This window comes from Xiphophorus maculatus, chromosome 7 (genome assembly GCF_002775205.1).
Source record: "Xiphophorus maculatus strain JP 163 A chromosome 7, X_maculatus-5.0-male, whole genome shotgun sequence".
NCBI lineage: Eukaryota > Metazoa > Chordata > Actinopteri > Cyprinodontiformes > Poeciliidae > Xiphophorus > Xiphophorus maculatus.
The window spans coordinates 24,761,917-24,781,167 of NC_036449.1; the positions used below are offsets into that span (position 1 = coordinate 24,761,917).

The 19,251-nt window shown below is 37.0% G+C and overlaps 1 protein-coding gene across 2 annotated transcripts in view; it reads left to right on the forward strand.

Annotated features, from left to right (window-relative positions):
* The window catches only part of LOC102235215 (neuropilin-2-like), a 119,134-nt gene that overhangs the window by 26,688 nt on the left and 73,195 nt on the right, over window positions 1-19,251 (forward strand). For both annotated transcript variants that reach the window (XM_023336769.1, XM_023336768.1), the window contains exon 3: window positions 9,107-9,288. In XM_023336769.1, coding sequence (XP_023192537.1) covers window positions 9,107-9,288 — 182 coding nt within the window. The remainder of the gene's footprint in view (window positions 1-9,106; window positions 9,289-19,251) is intronic.

Here is a 19,251-nt window from a genome sequence, read left to right on the forward strand (position 1 = left end):
GTTTAAGCACTTTTACCTCATCTTGGTAGGTTTGCAGCCCTGCTGTGTTTTTTTCATTGTCAGATGGATTAAACAGTACTAAGGTAGGCTTTCAAAGCTTTGGAGGTAGATTTAAAACCTTAACTAAACTTTTCCACTCTTCAGTTAAATAACTGTTTCTTGAGCTTCATGATGCTGTTTTTTCACTGGTGAAATCCTCTCAGACTTTTAGAGAACAGATGTATTTATAGCAGGATCTGTTTATCAACTATTCATTACTTTAAGAGTTAATAGTTGCAGATTTTATTTCAGGGTATCTGAGTAAAGGGGTCTAAATACATATGCACACCACACTTTTCAGATTTGTAAAAAAAAGCTTTGTGTAATTTTCTTTCCACCCCACTACTTTGTGTTAGTCTCTTAAATAAAAACCTAATAAAACTTGGTGAAGTTTGTGGTTGGAATGGGACAAAATAACATAAAAAGGTTTGATGGTGATGAACACCCTTGAACAGGATAAGTCACTGTAAAAAGAGTTTCATATGCGGTCAGTAAAAAAAAATCAGCAAAGCCTTAGAGCTTGTTTTTTGCTCTGCCTCAATCAGTCATTTAACTTTATGCCAGATTTATTCTCTCTTGTGTGTCTTGTGTAATGAGTCACATATCAAATGTGAACACTGCTGTCTGCAAATGTAGAAAATTTTATCACACATGCAGACACATCTGGCTGGCAGGCAGAAGCCGTGCAGACTTGACCAAGAGAAGAGTGAGAAGATGGAGTGATGTGATGTGACATTGGCCTCCGGGCAGAGAGGAGAAAGGTGGAGGGAAGAGAATGCATAAAAGAGGGAGGAGGAGAGAGGAACAGCATGTGGAGTGACAGTTCGATTACCAGCTGTGGGCATTTAGCAGCTGCCTGCATGTTTGGATTAACATCACTGTGACTCTACCAGCAGGAGAGTCAAACATCCAGACAAAAGTTCAAACAAAGAGCCAAAGACGGTGTTATCACACTGTGTTGGGATGGAAAAAGTAGGAGATCACTACAGAAAACTGTTCATTTTCTGGAAAGGAAAGGAAATCACTAATTTTTGGTAGGAGAAAAGTAGTGATCAGTCTGTATACCTGCTTTTGAGGTTAAAGCGCTGTTATTGGTAAACTATGCAGTGACTGCAACAAGTGCTCACAGAGAAATGTCAGCTGTTTATTTCGTACAGCTGGGGTCAAAGTCTAATTGGTGTGGTATTTGTAGAGACAGGTGTATTCATACAAAAAAAATAATGGATCAACTAAAAAAACATTAGTCATATTTTCAACACATTCAATGAAACAGCTAAGAACAAACAAGACTTAAAACATGGAAAAATAGATCTACAACAAGAATTACAATAGACTGCAACAAAAATTGAATAAAGAAATGTTTGCACTACATTAAAATACAACTATCTAGGTGTGAATTCTGAATTTTAAAGTCAGGAATAAAATTACTGAAATACAAATAAAGCATATTGTAGTACGGGGTGGTAAAAACTCCCAATCTTTAAGCTTTAAAACTGAAGAGATGTGCTCCTCCAAAGGTTTCCACTGGGGTTCTTTTAATCAGTGCAGTTACAGTTATCGGAGTAACCAGCTTACTTTTACTACTGACTATTATGTTATATGAGAAGATAAGTTTGGTCAGTGTTGCCAAAAATGTGGTCAAATCTAAGCATTTCGAACATAATTCAATTTAAGTCAATGGATATTAGAGTCCATCTTTGATATTCATCCGTCTGTCCAAAACAAACAAAAAAAATCCCAACCACTTCGCACTTGTTGATTCAAGTGATGTCATGTTGCAAAATAGATTTGATGATATATTAACCAGTAATGTAGTGACTTTAAATTATGCATTCATACATAACCTCCTTCAGGTATTGTTGGCAATAATGATAATACCACTGTGGTGATTTATGGATGCTGCCTGGAGACCTGAAGGTCTGCCTGATCAATGTCTGCTACTGTAATAACCATATGCGTGTGTGGGGGTGTGTGTGTGTGTATTTGTGTCAGTGAAGGACTGATCCTGGTCAATGTGTGTTAAAACCATAATGAGGAATCGATTAGTTGTCCTGGAGACTATGGCTGGAAACATGCGTACATACTTCCCCCCATACACTCATACACATCGTCTAGCACTAGGCAATAATAGACCTATTACCTGATATCAGTGAAGTCGGTCGCCCTGCTGGCTCTCTATTACCTGCTTCACTGACACACTTACAGCTGCTGCTTTAAGTCAACGCAGGCGTATGAATATATTGTCTAAACTGAAAGCATGTGTGTGAGTCTCATTAAATAGAACACTTCTCAGTGACTGATTTATTATTATTTATAGGCATAAGTAAGAGCATAATTTCATATTTGGGGCTTTGACTTTCAGAAATATTAGATATTGTGACTATGAACTCTAGCTACGTAAATACAAATCTGGTAGATTCAATTTGTGTTATGGATCTAATCTTCGCAATCTGCTACTGAAAATTGCTTGAACACTATCAGATGTGATTTGTAACACATTGTTAAATTCCTCATGGGTTGTTTTTGCTCACAAAAGCGTCTGGAAATGCTAAAAGCTTTTTTCCCCAGCTTGTCCTGTGCAGTCCCCTCCCTTAAAAGTACCAGGAGAGAGTGTTCAGAATCAGTCCATAAGCTTTCCTTCTCTGTACTTTGCTTTTAGCAGCATTGTCCAAGTGGAAATTTGTGTTTGAAAACAAGGTTTGAATCTCATTAACAAAGAAACAAACATTTTTTCCCGTCTTTTTAAAATCAATCTGGAAATAATGGGCCTGTAGTCTGAACAAAGCCTTCAAATCTCCAGATTTTTTTTTTGCTCTTGGATTGCGTCCATGGTAAAATAACAAGCATGCATAAGTGAAGTGAAGAAAAAAAGAGGAAGAACTGCAGAATTACAGTTTGTTGTGGCTTACAGGCATCGTCGCTTTTGCAAGAAGCATCTGTTAGCGGTCAGAGGGCTTGGCGGAAACTAGCAGATCTATAATTTCTTTCCTTTTTCTGACAGAGAGCCAACAGTGCAGTTTTGCTTCTCTAAGAACAATCTTAGAATATCCCTTATGGCTAAATTTGCACTCTGACACTCACATAACTAAAGCAGAAGCAGTACATACACTATGATTTACCCCAGATGTTCTGTTTTAGGTAGTCTGAAATTCCATATTTAACATGCTTTTGTTATAATCAGTATTGTTAGGATGTGTATCAACTGATTTCTTCAACTTTTTAAGTTTTTCTGAATCTTATTTTATGAAGTTGATCTCAAACGGTTAAGCCCTTACTGCAAAACAATGTCCTGAGTTGAAGGACATTTTTGAATTCAGACGCAGAGTAATTATGTAGTAAAGATGTGTTTTAAAGCTTAAAATAAGGGGGTTTATTTTGGCAGCAGCATAATTTCACACTGAAAAATTTAGAAAGCAACCTATAATTTGAGTGAAGAAGAACAGCCAATGGAAATTTTGCTTTCAAGAAAATCATAAGTGGCATAATGTAATTATTTAATAAACTATTATTTAAAACAAATGTAACTGAAGCATTTGTATCTTAATTTATCTACTTTTTAAAGTTGATTTGAGTGTCTTTAAACATATAATCAATAGTCCATGACTTTCTGTTTCCCCGACAACATGCAGTTGCCTATTTCTTTCAGCCACTGACCGATGTGTAGGACGAAAACCCCAACTTATTTAGTTGCCACACACTGTCAGCTCAGCGAGGTAAAAACATTTCCAAAAATCACTACAGGAGAACAGCATCAGGTCTCCATAACAGCCATTAGGTGTTTAGGAAGATTTGCCTGAGAAAAGCCTTTCTTTTCTAATAAACCTTATTGTGTCAAGTTTGCTACTGGGATTTAACTAGGACAGTTTTTCTTTGGTCAAATGAGACACAAGAGTTTAAATTAATTTAATTCTCATCTTTACAAGTATTTTAGCAAGGTAATCTTTTTTTGCACATTGGTTTTTTTGTCTCTCTATCCTCATCCTGAAGTAGAGGACCACAACAAAAAAAAATTGGATTTAAGTCTTAGAATTCTAACTTTTTTTTAAATCAGACTTTTTTTTTCTTAGAATTCTGACTTTTTTTTATGTCAAAATCCAAAAAAATAACCAAAAATGATGAAGTGTATGCCAATTATGTTGTTTGTGCATGAAAATAATAACTAATCATAAGGACTTCTTCCTTGTCATAGAATTTATAAACCTGCCTGTTATCTACGCTACCGCTCTCCCATATTTATTTGGCAGATTCGAGTTTTAAGACTAAATTTGCCTGATGGTGTATAAACAATTTAAACAATTCTGAATCTAAGAAAAGAACTCCGAATTCTAGGATTTAAATATTTTTTTATTTATTTATTTTTTTTCAGTGGCCCTGATCTTTCTGACCTTTAAAAATTACAGGAAGTATGAAAGTTCATTTGATAGACTTTTATAAGTTTTCATGGCCTAATAGAACTCAACTCAATTCCACAAACACAGATAAATAGATCTCCAAAAATCTGAACTGTCACACTGGCTCTGACCTGCTCTTACAATTTGTTTTGGATCTAACTTGTTTTGTTTCTCCATTAACGTAAGAATCACTAAAAACCTTGCTACTTGTTTTCAGTAGATTCATTTTAGAGGAAACAGGGTGGGAGAATCAAATTTGAAGGTCTTTGGTGCCCTTCGGCGAGTCTCGGTACATCAGGGATTGGCTACAGTGGAGTATATTTGGGGAAATAAGAGCAAAAAAACAGGAGCGATGATGGGATTTAACAGTTTGTTAGAAGCGGTGTACCTCCCACGCATGCATGGATTGGAAACCTCAGACCCCTTGGAAGAACCTTGTGTAAAATCACAAGCTTTGTTTGCATCAGCATGAACAGGCTGTGTGAATGGGGGTCTTAGAAGTTGTTGGGTTTGTTTATTCTTCAAGGCATAAATCTAAAGGTGAGGATGACACCTGTCCTTCTCCGAGATGTGAAGAAGGCAGTGTGGATACAGTTGTGTGCCCTCTCTCTGATTCAATGTGTATAGTAAAAAATAAATAGTAAAGGGGACATATTAGGCAAAATTCACATTTTTCACATTTTTGTACTTTCATGTGGATCTCAACTGATCTAAAAACAACCCTACCGCTTAAAAAAGTTATTAATTTTTGGTGTCTAGAAAATGAACAATTACAAAACCTTTGGGATGTAATGTCACAAATCAGCAGATACTGCCACTACCCTAGCAGCCCCATTGAAGTCCAGCTCGTCACCTAGCTCCTCAAGTTGAGCTCCGGCTTGTTTGTTAAGCTGGTTTTTACCTCTGTATGCAATGTACAATGGCTGCTGGAAAAGACAAGTGTTTTGTTGTTGACTTACCATCCAGAAACCTCTTGCTGCATTCTTGTTGATTGTGCAGAAGGCTCCACGTCTGCTTTTCAAAGATGTATGATTGTGCATTTGTGTGAGTGTAAACATTGAGTTGAGCAGCAGACTGTTTGGATTTAAAGTGACAAGAGGATCTAAAAATTGTGTTCTGAAATGAGTCGCAACAGGCAGAACTGATCAGATTAAAATCAAATTTTCTGAAAATGATTTTGTCCAAAAATGTTATGAACATGTTTTATCTAGCCCATAGATCCATCCTAACCTGTTCAAGGAAGCACAATAGGCCACCTTTAAAACTCGTTGGCTATAAGTTTTGCCTTTGCACCTTTAGACGGAGCTAATTTTATGTGTTAAACAGCTCAAGACTAATTTACAGAAAAACTAGAAAAAAAGTAACAAGCAGCACACTGAAGAATAATTAGAGAAGGAGTTGTCATTGCACAAAAGAGGTGTAGGTAGCTGTCACGACAATGAGACGTTGTTTTAGGAAATGTATGACAGGAGCTATGACACACTCACTCACTCACGCCCCCACACTTGGCTGCAGAAGCACACACATGTGTGCACAGTGACAGTCTGCACCATAAATCTGGTGGTGGTGGGGGGGTTTCTGCCTGAAACATGGTGGGAGGGAAAGAGGTGTGTGACCCTCATCATGTTGGGAGGCAGCTCACCTGTCAGATCAGACACAAACAGGATGATAACAAACAGAGACTCACGCACAGGTAGAGGCACAGCTAAAACATCTATTCTTGGCTACATTTTGGAAAGCAATCAGTGATCTGGTGGGTTTTTAGTTCACGCTGGATATCTGTACTGTTTTTCTGATATGACAGGAATGATCACTTTATCCATGCGAAAATGTGAATTTACCTGTCATCCATAAAAGAAATACTGCTTGATCACAAAAACAACAACGTAACCATGTATTGCTTTTAGTGTTTTCTTTCCTATGCATGTCAATAAAGGTAAGGCTACATAAAATACCTCAGTTTCAGTCATACTTCAGGGATTACCTTATGTTCTTGTCCCAGTAAAATATATTGTTTACTGAAATTATTTAAGTTCAAACTCAAAAGTGAACATATACAGAAAAGTTTCTGCCATGTAGTTATGTAATTGAATAAAATAGTAATGAAATTGAAAAGCTGGGTGAATACACCTTTGCTTATTCCATAAGATTTAAGAAAGTATATATGTCTGTGTCTATGAATGTCTATAAAAGGATCACTTTGGGAGGTGCGTTATCTCAAGCAAACAGGTCAGTGAGACCCAGTTAGTATGTGAAATATTATAATTCAGGAGAAGACAGTTGGAAAAAGACATTCCTGCACTTGAGTTTGGTTTGGAGTTGAGTCCTGTGTTTCTGTATCAGAAACTTCAGTCTTTCATGCATTCTTACATGTTGGTTTCTTATTTTTCTGCAGATAATTAGTCATTTTTTCCATTTTTCTAGTTTCTGTGTTCTTGCAACAAAATTTTGCTCAATATATACATTTTAAAAGTACAGTTGAATGACATTCAACTGTACTTTTAAAAGTACAGTTTTAAATTTTACATACTAAAAATTTAGTACATTAGTATGTATGTACTAAACATACATAAACTATGTATGTTTAGTTTACCCAGTTTCTGTATTCTCTGATTATACCAGTATTTTTGCTCAGTGCTTCAGATTGCTGTTCTCTCTCTCTGCAGTTCCACATCTAGCCTTCGGTATTAAATCAACCTACGCACTCAGATAGAATTCAATCAGATTCTTGTCCTAATATTCACTTCTCCACATGTCAAAACAGAACAAGTTGTTTTTAAGAAGTTCTGTCATGTGAAAAACTCTTTTCTCTAGGAAGCATGGCAATGTGACGTCAGCATGCAATGTTGTATTTGAAAGAAATGTTTATGTACCAGTGAGTCAAGTCAAACTGTGGAATAATTTCAATATTGAACTTAGACAGTTTTATGTTTTTTAAACATAAAACTGTTCACATTATTCCATGTGATTATTGTTGGATATGATATTATTATTAAATTATTATGGGAGTTTTTCTTGCTAATTCTAGTTTTGTTTTTTGGTTAAATTGAAATAAATAAATTGATAATCCACTTTAAAATTAAATAGATACTATATTGATGGATTAACTATTAATTCTGGGCTTATTCATTATACATGTAAAACATGTACGACCATGTAGGTGGTTAAGAAGTGGAAATATTGATAAGTTTAAACTTTCACCCACTCCCTTGAAAATGTAAAACAAAGGTTTTGACATTATGCTCCGTGCTGTAAGTATGTTTTGTACATTTTCAAAAATAAAGAATTCAAACCTCAGCACCTAGCAGCCGTTAAGTGCACTGTGTCATCATCTTTAGAAGTACTTTCGAGTCAAATGTGAGGCTTGACCACAACTAAAACATAAACCAGAAGATTATTCCAAACATGGCAGCAAGACTCCAACAGAATGGCTAAAAAATCTAATGCAAGACTTTTCAATGGCCCAGTCAAACTCCAGACCTGTGCATCATTAAATGGAATGATTTTAAAAGTAACTAAATATCAAGTCAAGTTTTTTGCAGATAAACTATAAATTGGTTAAGGATGCTATCTTTTGTTACTGTTCAAACTGTGGCATTTTGCATCAATCTGTTTAATTCTGCAAAGAGGATTTGCAATGTGGACAAAGAGGGGAATGGGTCTCCTCTTTGTTCTGACTGTAGTTTGTTTTCCAATCTGGTCTGAATGGCATAAACTTTCCAGAACTAAGGTTTAACTCTCTACTCGCATGTAAAACTCCAGCATAAACATGTTTGTTTCTAAAAAAGGGGAGGTGTAACAAATGCCCGTTAACAAATAGTGAAAAGATTAACACCCTTTTCATATTTGTGTATTTTTAATATGTGTGCAATGTGGCAGCAGCTTACCATGAGCTTAACTTTTATTATCCAGAGGCACATGATACCTTCATATGGTGAGTCACTTTAATGACCAGAGGTGCTGGTGGATGATATTTTTAACAGCAATAAAGTCATAAGTAGCTCTTTAACTGCGCAGGAATTCAAGGGTGCACAAGCTTCAGTAAAATGCATGAAGATCAGAGCGGGAAAAATGATTCAGCACTGATGTGGTCAGGAGTGATTGGTATGCTGTAAACAAGCATGCAGGTAAAGTTCACCCCAAACATTTTGCTTTAGTTTAAGAAAAACCCTTAATTGTGAAGGAACGTGTTTCAGTTAAAATCAAATGTTAAAGCCTTCCTTTATAACTCCCTCCAGGATTTTATTCCCAGGAAGCTATTTTAGAGGCAGGCAGGTGTGCCTTTGGTATCCAGACACAGAGGCAGCACTCCTGCTGTGAGTCCACAGATAGACCTTAACATTTGTTGTCAAAAAACATGAAAGAAACAGGAATAGAAATAGATTTCTTGTCAGTAAAGTCCTTTTATAGTAGAAAACAATTCCCAGCATCCTGTCTGCTTGCATTTATTGAGAGTTCGTCTTTCATGGTTTTTTTACAGTGTACTTTTAAATGATAAGCATTTTTTCCCAACAAAAGAGCACCTAATGTTTTAGGCATGAGCAATGATATGTTGGAGTTTAATCTGAAGCTTTATTCATCCATCTCCTACTGTTAGTAGAGTCCTCTCCATGGTCACAGTCTAGTTATTCCATCTTAATAGATCTGATTTATCAGGACACATTTGTCTTTGGCAGGTATGACTATGTAGAGATCCATGATGGGAACTCGGAGTCAGCAGACCTTCTGGGAAAGCACTGCAGCAACATCGCCCCTGCACCAATCATATCGTCTGGCCCATCTCTTCACATCAAGTTTGTGTCGGACTACGCCCAGCAGGGGGCGGGTTTCTCACTTCGCTATGAAATACACAAAACAGGTAAGTCAAAGCTACCTAAGGTTTTTTTTTTTTGATGCAGTAGTCCAGGGCCCCAATATTTTATTTTTTTACAGCACATTTTTACAAATGTACTGTAATCTGCATTAGTAAAGATATTTTTTTCTTAGTGGATGGAGTACCAAAACCGGCTTCAGCCCAGGGCCCTACATCCTTGTAAATCCGGCTCTGCCCACCGCTCCCAAAACATGTTAGGCATTAATCATAAGAATGGTATTATAACACATTTATGTGACCTTAAAGTGATTAAACACAGAAGTTTTATTTTTGTGGAAAATAAACAAGGAAATGTGTCATAAATTATGGCAAAATATTAGATTTTTTTTAAAGGAATTTCAATTTTTCAGTCAGAAGAAATGAAGAATTTTTACAGTAAAATAATGAATACAATGCAACTTACAAGAGGCTATCATAACAAGCTACAAGAGGACTAAACATGCTTCATTAGGTGATCAGGCCTTGTTTATCTCCCTGGTGTAAATGGAGTCAGAGGGAAGGCATCAGGAGACACAGCGGAGGACCCCTGAGGGCCCTCCAGCATGTCCAGGCAGGTCATTTCTTCACATCATGACACTTAGTGTGTGTGTATAAGTGTACGTGTCTGACATGGCTCCCCTTCACGCTGCCATGGGTCAGCTGCAGCGAGACCAATTGAGATCAAGGGCAAGTGAGACACAGAGGCGAGCAGTGGCGGCCTCACAGCCATCTTGTCCCGTTCCTTCTGAAAGCATTCCTTACATACCGGCCTAATTGAGTCCTGAGCTCCCGTTCCCCTGAGACCCACTCACACACACAAACACCCCCACACACACAGAGGGCTGAGGTTACTAACACAACACGTGTGGTTGTTGGTGTTTCTCACTTGCTGGCACCAACCTTTTGGGATTTCTTGAGCGCATTTGTAAAAGTGTGAGTGTTGTTGATTTGTAAATTAAGACCTGATGGCTTTAAAACAAGCCTGGTGTCGATATTCACACGCCAGCATCCCAAGAAAAAAAAACTGAATCAAGAAAGAAAATACAATTTGTAAATCATCTCATTTTATTTGATAACCTAAGCTCACTACAGAAATAAAATAGAAATTTTATCGTAAAGATTTGCTGCTTTGTTTCTATGCTGTTTGCTTCAAATTGCTTGTCTAAACATATTTAGTTTGTCTATTTATTATTTAGATCATTAGCTTTATTGCTGTAGATTACAGTAATAAGCAGGGAAGAATGTCATTCTCTTTTCATAAATAGGTTTAATAAGATTTGGAACAAGTTTGTCTGCTGCTTTCTAGCGTCTTGCTTGAAAGTACATTAATTTAAACAATATTCCATATTTTTAGCTCACCATCAGCAGAGGAAACACGGTGTTTACAGGATCACTGTTTATTCATTTCTAACTGTAGAGCTTTGTGTTGGTGTCCGACCCTCTCTGGCACCGATGATGGAGCCATTTGGAACATTCAAGCTGTTGCTGCACTGCTAACAGGATCTTGTTTTCCTGGAAGGTGCAGCCAAACGTCTGGTTGTGTGGGTGAATTTTGTTGGAAATGTATGCCAGTCGCAAATATTGTCCAGCCTCACCGTGAACCATTTAAATATAAAATATGTTGCGTCTTGGTCCACTGTGGATTTCTTTTAATATTTTGCTTCCAAGAAGGCAGCTCTTAAAATAAAGCTGTATTTGTCAATAGTTATTGTCTTTCAGAAGGTTTTTGTGGGCTTCTAATGAGATTTCAGCACAAATGGTGCATAATTGTGTAGTAGAAAGCCTGCAAAGTCTGACTTGCATTATTTATTCATCCTAAGGGTGAATAAATAATGGGTGAGCGATTTGAACTTTAAGTTTTAGCACAATATTTTGTGGTAACAATAAAGTGATACTATCTATTTATTGCTACATTAGTTTCATAGAGACGTCTGATTCATGCAACTCTAATCATAATTTCAAATCCAATATGGAATGATGCTCTCATTGAAAAAAAAAAACGGTGGAAAATGTAGTAAAGGTAACAAATCCCGACAATACAGTTTTGTATGGTTTTAAGCATCATTAATTAGAATTTATTGTGACAAAGATAAATAAGAATTATTTTGACAAGAAGCAATACGATAAATTCCTATTCCTAGTTCAGCCTCCTGTACTCTGATATCCCAAACAAAATCCAGCTGTCCCCCTGAACTGACAGATCAGGCATTAATGCAGATCACTGCAGTGAAGAGGCACATGGTAACTCGGGAGGAACTGTTCAGGTGGAAGAACGTTTTGATAAGACAACTTTTAGTCACACCCTCAACAAACATGGTCTTTGTGGAAGCGTAGGAACAAGAAACCCATTGTTTAGAGAAATCCAAAAGAAGTCCTGTTTGCAGTTTGCCACAAGCCATCTAGGGAACAAAGCAAACATGTGAAAGAAGGTGCTCTGGTTAGATGAGACCATAAATTGAAATTCTGGCCTACATTCAAAATGTGACTGGCCATGACAAAACCATGAACAAGTCTCGCCAATCTAGCAAATTATTGGCTAGAACCAAAACAAAAGCGCATGAATAGCCACTAAAGCCTGGTATATTAATCAGCTTTGAGTTCCCTACCACACCCACCGAAACGGCTCAGATTTACTCTAACACAACTCTGAATTCAAAGAGTACAATTTTAAAACCTTTGAAACTGTTATTTAAAGCATGGGGTGGTTTCTTCATGACTTCAACTAGTATATTTTACAAAAACACAACAATAACTGTTTTCTCAGAAAATGGTGGGTTATATCTTTTTGTTTCCATTTCTACTCCGCCAACTTGTTCTTGTATTGCCGTGGTGCGTCACAAATGCTTGTTGTGATGGGAAAGTAAGATCCCCACCTTGAAGCATGGTGGTTCTTCAGTAGAACCAGGGAAGAGTTAATAGGAATATGGTTGGAACTAAATACAGGGTAATCCTAGAAAAAAACCAGTTATAGGCTGCAAAAATTCTTGAGGCTAGGGCAGAGATTCACCTTCCAGCAGGACATTAACTGTAAACATACAACCAGAGCTAAATTTATATAATTATGATCATGGCACATTAATGTTTAAGAATGGCCCATTCAAAGTCCAGACATAGTGTGTTGGGAAACTAACAAGTCTTTACATGTGCAAAGAGTAGAGACAGACTCCCCCAAAAATGAAGTTATATTTGAAACGAGAGAAGCTTTTATAAAATATTAAATCAATTTGTCTAAATGCAAATTAATATCCAACAGCTTGGAGATTTAATTGTTAAGCTTTTATTATTATTATTATTTTTTTATTTTGGACATTTTCTATTTTATGAAACACTGGTGAGAAGTGTATTTCCCAGAAAGCTGTTTACTAGATAAAAAGTGTTCTCTGTGGCCTAAAACAGGAACTCTTGTAAACATAAATCAGCGTGAAAACCATTAAACTGATCTGTCTGATTTCCACTGCACTTGGGCTGGAAATAATGAGTCGTTACTGTAACAAAGTCGCTCTGTTTCAGCATCATGTGTTGCGATGTTGTTATTTTAGTTAATGGCTTTGTTTTTTTCTTTGTTCCCCTCATCCCCTCCAGTGAATTTTCTTCTTCGTCTTTGCCACAACTCCTGTCTGTTACTGGGAGGACTGGGAAGGTTTGCCAGTTTGGGTTAGGGCTTGCAAATATACAATGTAGTAATTATGTAGCAGACTTATAGATACATGAACACAAATACAAAATGGTGTATAACAAAATCACAAACATACACATAAACAATGGTAAATCAAATAGGCATGCCTTTCTTGTTGTTGTTTACAATCCTGTTACTATAGTAACAGTAGTAAATTTCCAGCCAATATGAAGGCAGGCATGAGAATGTGATAGCCAATCAAATTTCACTGTCTGGGCCGTGTTCCCCCAGCTGTTATTGTGACCCAGAACTCGAGACATGCATGCGCGCGCACACACACACACACACCCACACACACGCACGCATGCATGCACACTTGAATGCACTGATGCAGGCTGGATGGTTACTGACAAATGCGGGGCAGCTTGCATGTCTGCACGCAAATGTTAGTTCACACATGCAAGCGTGCAGTTTTTTTTATTTATTTAGTTTTGGCTCACAAGGGGACATTGCAGGGACATGTTCTAATTTTACTTTTACTGTATTCCTGCAAATTAAACTTGAACTCAAAGTGACCCAGAACTGTTGGATGCTTAAATATTTAAACTAAAATTAACACTGTACCCTGTGGGCAGCAGCTTTTGACCCGAATGAGATATGAATCAGTTCAGCTGAGTGAAGAGATTTTTTATTATTTTATATTTCCCACCTATACCAAATCTCACTTCCACACAGCAACTCAGTGGGCTGTGTAGTGGGGCAGTTATCGTGACAACCCCTTCCAATAACTGGTTTTGTTTGCATTCTATCCAGTGCCTTTAGGCGCTTCCTAACCGCTTCTGTCCCACTACTCATCAGCTCAGTTTATTAGTAAGTCTGACCAATCATATCGCTGCTGCCTCCTCCCACCTCCAGCTCCCATTGAGGAAAGTGGTTCCAGATCTGACCCAGCAACCAGCCAAAGGTGCTCTGCAGAAACAACAATGAGATGCTTGAAGAAACAGAACAAGCATTTATAGCGGAATTACTTCCTCTACATCACAACATGTTGTTACCTTTTAAAACTTAGACATTTGAATCACGGTAAAATGGTGTGTTAGAGAAGATGTCATCTTTTCATGTTAGAAAAATTAACCATTTTCATCAGTTTAATATGTGCCACTGTTCAATAACCTGACAGATTCAGTAGAAAGGTTTTCATCATCAGGATCAGAAAACTGTCTGATTGAAATTAAATATTCTGTTGTCCTCTGTTTGAGTTGCAGCTCTACTTTTAGCAACTTGCTAAAACTTGCTGTGTGGGTAAAACTAGCTCCACTAGTAACTAATCAAACTCTGCACCTAATTGACCCGACACTGTGCTTGGTAAATTTTATAGTGTTTATAGGTTTCCAAACATCAGTCTTTTTTCTTCCAGACAATTTAATCAGAAACAATCAAAAAACCCACTAAAACATTTTTTGTACAAATATAGATCCATTTGACAGAAAATAAACAGACGGTGGCACCAAGAAGCTTAGCTAAAGTGAAGGAAAAACATGACAAAATGCAAATTTCATTACTTTTTTGCTAGACTTGCTGGGATGACAATGAATTTACATTAGAGCACCTGATGTTTATGTTTAGTATTATTCAAGTTGTTTGTTGTACGGTCAAAAAGTAAAACGAATCATCCACATAAATCATTCAAAGCCCCAAATTGTTATGGGATTCCTGCTCCTAAGAAGTGTAAGTATACATCTGACTGGAACTGTGTATGCTCTTTGCTTTGTGCTGCTGATTCAAGCTATTCACATACATTAAATCATTCATGAAATGTACTTCAAGTCATTCTTTGATCCACACCTGTTAACTTCTTGTATCTGGTTGTTCCGTTCAGAACACGGTCCTGTAGAGGAAATTAGCACCTTGAATTTTTGTCTATCTGAAGTTGAGATGTCTGGTAGTTCAGAGAAGTACACACAGAGGGAAGAAAGTCTTTGGAAAGAGTCAGAAAAATCCTCAATTTTATCTAAATTTGTGTATGTCAAAACAGCTTCATGAATTGCATCAGTGAGGTATTGCTGGATTTAAACTTTCAGTAAACGGAAGTGAGATTATTTTGCTGTTAATTGTCTTATGGCAGCTTGGTTGGAGTTTAGCTGCAAAGGCAGTTTTTAAAAAGAGAAAATAAATGTGGTGCCATAATAAATGCTGAAAGGTAGTTTCTGGCAAGTTTAAAAGCCCATACTTCAAATTTAAATAACAACCAGGTGGAATCCCAACCTCTAAAATGTTGTGGGTTTTCACGCTGGTTTCAGTGAACTGTGTGTGGTCGCCTGTAATGCATTTCTTTCAGTGGGTGTTTTACAGTAAATAACCTCTACATGTGCTCTGGTGTGTGTGCGTGGGCGCGTGCGGGAGGTGTGTGTGTGTGTGTGTGTGTGTGTGTGTGTGTGTGTGTGTGTGAAGATGGGCTGTAAATTTGGATTTTATCTTGCAAAGAACCTATAAGTGGATGTGTGCATGTCAGCTCACAGCATACACACAAACCTGAAAACTAACACATGGAGCAGACACAAGAACTCAAGTTTCAATGTCAGGATGTTTATGATGCAAAATAGTGAGACTATTACAAATAACTTTAAAATTTATTACACATGTAACGTAACTTTTGCACTTTTTGTCAGCATGGTTTTACAGAAAAACAACCCCTGTTTGAAGGAAAATATAATTAAACATTTTAAGGTAACACAATACACACAACCCTTCCTTGTGTGATGTGATGATGAGAAAGCCAAAATATCAGGACAAAAATTCTGGATATCCACAAATCTGGTTCATACCTGATGCTTCAAGATTTCTCCTTCATCTGTTCTGTGACTTGAACAGATTAAACAAATATATGCAAGCGTAAACAACTTAGCAATATCCAGAAATCAAACCATTTTAGGGAGAAAACCTCTTCTGTGTTCATCTAAAAGTATTTTGCTGTAAGATGTGTGTATCAACCCCAAAATAAAAGTAAAAGCATTTTAAAATGAGTCCATAATTCGTAACAAGATTTTAATTTGTGGAGACATGTTCTGTGGTCCGATTAATCTAGAATTGAGTTATCTGACCTTCATGAACATAAGCCCATTTGAAGAGAGAAGAGGGAGCCTGGAAATTGTGAGGACAGAAAACTATGAAGTATGGGGGTGGCAGCATGTTGTGTGGGTGTTTTGCTGCATGGGAAATTGATGCACTGTACAATATAGATGATATCATGACAAATGGACAATATGTGGAAATACTTAAGCAACATCTCAAAATATCAGCCAGGAAGATAAAGCTTGGGCACAAACAGGACTTCCAAATGGAAAGTGGCCCCAACCACACTACCAAACTAGTTACAAAGTGGCTTAAGAAGAACACAATTTATATTTCATATAAATGTCAGAAAGCCCTGATTTCAATCTCATTGAACATTTGACTTGGAAAGATCAATGTTCTTCCAGTAAGAATGGACCAAATATTTATGTGAGCTATAATGTAAATGACGTAAATAACCAAATATTATGAAAAGCAGAGTGCTTTTAAGGTTAATAAAATTATCTATACTTGATGGTGTGTGCCAAACTGACTGCTGCAGCTGGGCCAAAAGGTCCTCAGACAGAGGTTTAATTTAAGGGTGTGCATACTTGTACATACTGTATTATTACAACTTTAAAAAAAAATTGCATAGTTCCTTCAAACAGACTCACAAATGATTTATAGGGGATATATATATATTATTAGAGATGGGAAATGTTTTGAACAGATTGATCTTAATTTTGTTTCTTGAATAACAAAAACCAGGCATTCAAAATCATATATTATATATACATAAACCATATATATATATTACTTTATTTTTGTCTCAATGTTGTATCCTTTGAACTTTAATAAATAAAAGTGGTTGCATGCCAACACATCATTTAAAGACATGCTGACAATCCCTGTCCTGAATCCCAGAGATCAACGAGACATAAGCATCAGATCTCCCCAGCAACACATACAGCAACAAGCTGTCAGCATGCTCCTTTCACAGTAATCCTGTTCAAACAGATACAATATAAGTAAAGCACAATAGGAAATAAAATGAGGTAGTGATAGCTGTTACTTTCAATGCAAAGAAGGGACGGATCAGAACAAGACGGGAGAAAGGAGGGCATAAGTAAGTGTTTTTTTCCAGGCTCTATGAACATGAAGTAATGAGAGGGGAATAAAATTGCTGCCGGCTACAAAACTGGTCAGGCGTGCACTTTCCACATACACACACGCACCTACTGACAGTCACGCAGCCCCCTAGCTATGCAGCGACTGCCTCTGCAGGGGGGCCAGACGCAGAAGAAACAGTGCGTTTATGTGTGAGCGTGTGTTTGTCTGTCACTGGGGTCACGCCGCTGCCAAGAAGATCATAGTAAAAACAAGTCTGTCCAGAAAGTGCAGCAAAATATTATTTTATTCATTTTGATGGTCTGATATTATCAGATGTCAATATGTAGTTAAGACTGACGCTCACGCAAATGAGACAAGTGATAATATCAGGCTGAAAACATCAATATTTTTAGTTACAACCACAGAAGACTGAATAACCAAGGTGTTCAAAATTAAATAAATCACACATATGGTTATCGCTTATAGCATCTTGTCAGTCTGTACTTGTGTAAAAATCTAGTTTCCATGGAGATCTCCAAGCAACCTTATCAAATTAAAGTCTTTAACTTTCGAGCTTTACTTCCACAGACATGCTGTGACTCCAACTGCCTTGTCGCTTACAATGAAAAATCAATGTGGTCATTTGTATTTGAAAGAGAAAGAGTCCAAGCTCTTTTTGAGTTTGAATCTCAAGCCCTTAATCAGCAAATGGACATGTTGTTGTTCAAAATTTTTAAAAAAAATCCTCACCCACTGCTACGATAAACACTATTTTGTGACACTATTCATGCTTCTCTTCATTTATCGAAGCACAATAAGTAAGTACAATAGCAGACACCCAAACAGACTGGGGAGAAATGGGTTACAATAAGAGGCTTAGACAGTGTGTGTGTGTGTGTGCGTGTGTAGGCGTGTGTGTGAGAGAGTAAGGGTTTGGTCACACATGGTTGGCTAAGCTGGTATAATGGTCCAATTGGTGCGACTGTTCAGTCTATAGTGTGTGTGAATCTGAGAGTTAATAAGGGGGGTACATCTAGAAGGTCCAGTGAACTGCTGTACTCCACATGCATGATACAGTCTGCAGATTATCTGTTTCTTTGTCTGGTATTTATTATTTTTGAATAAATATTAAAAGAGGGTGACATTCCATTCATGCTTCACCAATTTCTGTAGGCCAACTTTCCCAGAACCTAAGCTACTTTTCCAGTGGTGGGCACCGTTAACTAAAAGTCAGTTGCGCTAACCCTAAAACACTAATCATAGTCATTAATTCAATAAATATCTTGTTCTCTGTTGTCCGTGTTTTGTATTGTTTCTGTATGTTTCTTGTTCGAAATACATTTTTGAGGGGAAAGAAAGAGAGGATCTGAGAAGAGGAAATGGAACTGCTGCCTAAAACTGCTATTTTTACCCACTTCAAAATAAGAGCATTAATATAAATGTCTGACTATGTGACAATTGATAACCAAAACACAGTTGTTTTACTTTTATTCAACTGAAAATTTATAAAAACAGAATTTATCTGACACATTCATTTAAACAAAGCTAAGCATGCAAAGTTTTTTCAAAGTTAGCAAACCCTCTAAAGTGCTAAGGAAAAATTAGCACACTAATGGCACATTAGCAGATTAGCAGAAGTTTTCTGACTACTGTACTTTCCTATTCCTTTAGGTGACTTTCTGCAAAGCCAAAAGCTACTTTTAGCTCTTGTTGCTTTACGGGAAGTAACTGTTACTTTCACAATCTGAATACAAAAAGTGACCTGCATGTCCAAGAATGTGACCTGTGGGCTTTGAATAAAAAATATTAAGTCCCAAAGAGTAACGTGTATGTTTCAAAAAATAGTGAGCTCCAAATGGCGACTGTTGCCTACAGGGAGAAAATTAATAATTTCCTGATAGTAATATGCAAGTTTTGAATAGTGCCTTGTTACTTCCAGAGTTCTGGAGCGTAGTTAATCGCTTCTGAAACTGGCAAAACTATGTGCAAAAAGTAAGTTCTGTATAGTAACTAATAAGAGTATTCCCCAAGTTTTAAAAAACATCTTTTATAACATCACACTAAAACACCAGAATCAGGTTCATGTCATATCTTCTCTTCTATTTCAAATGACATCACTCAATATCTACCCACAAGCTTGCAAATAACGTGTGGAGTGATCATTCACTTCATACATGAGAAATTCACAGTAT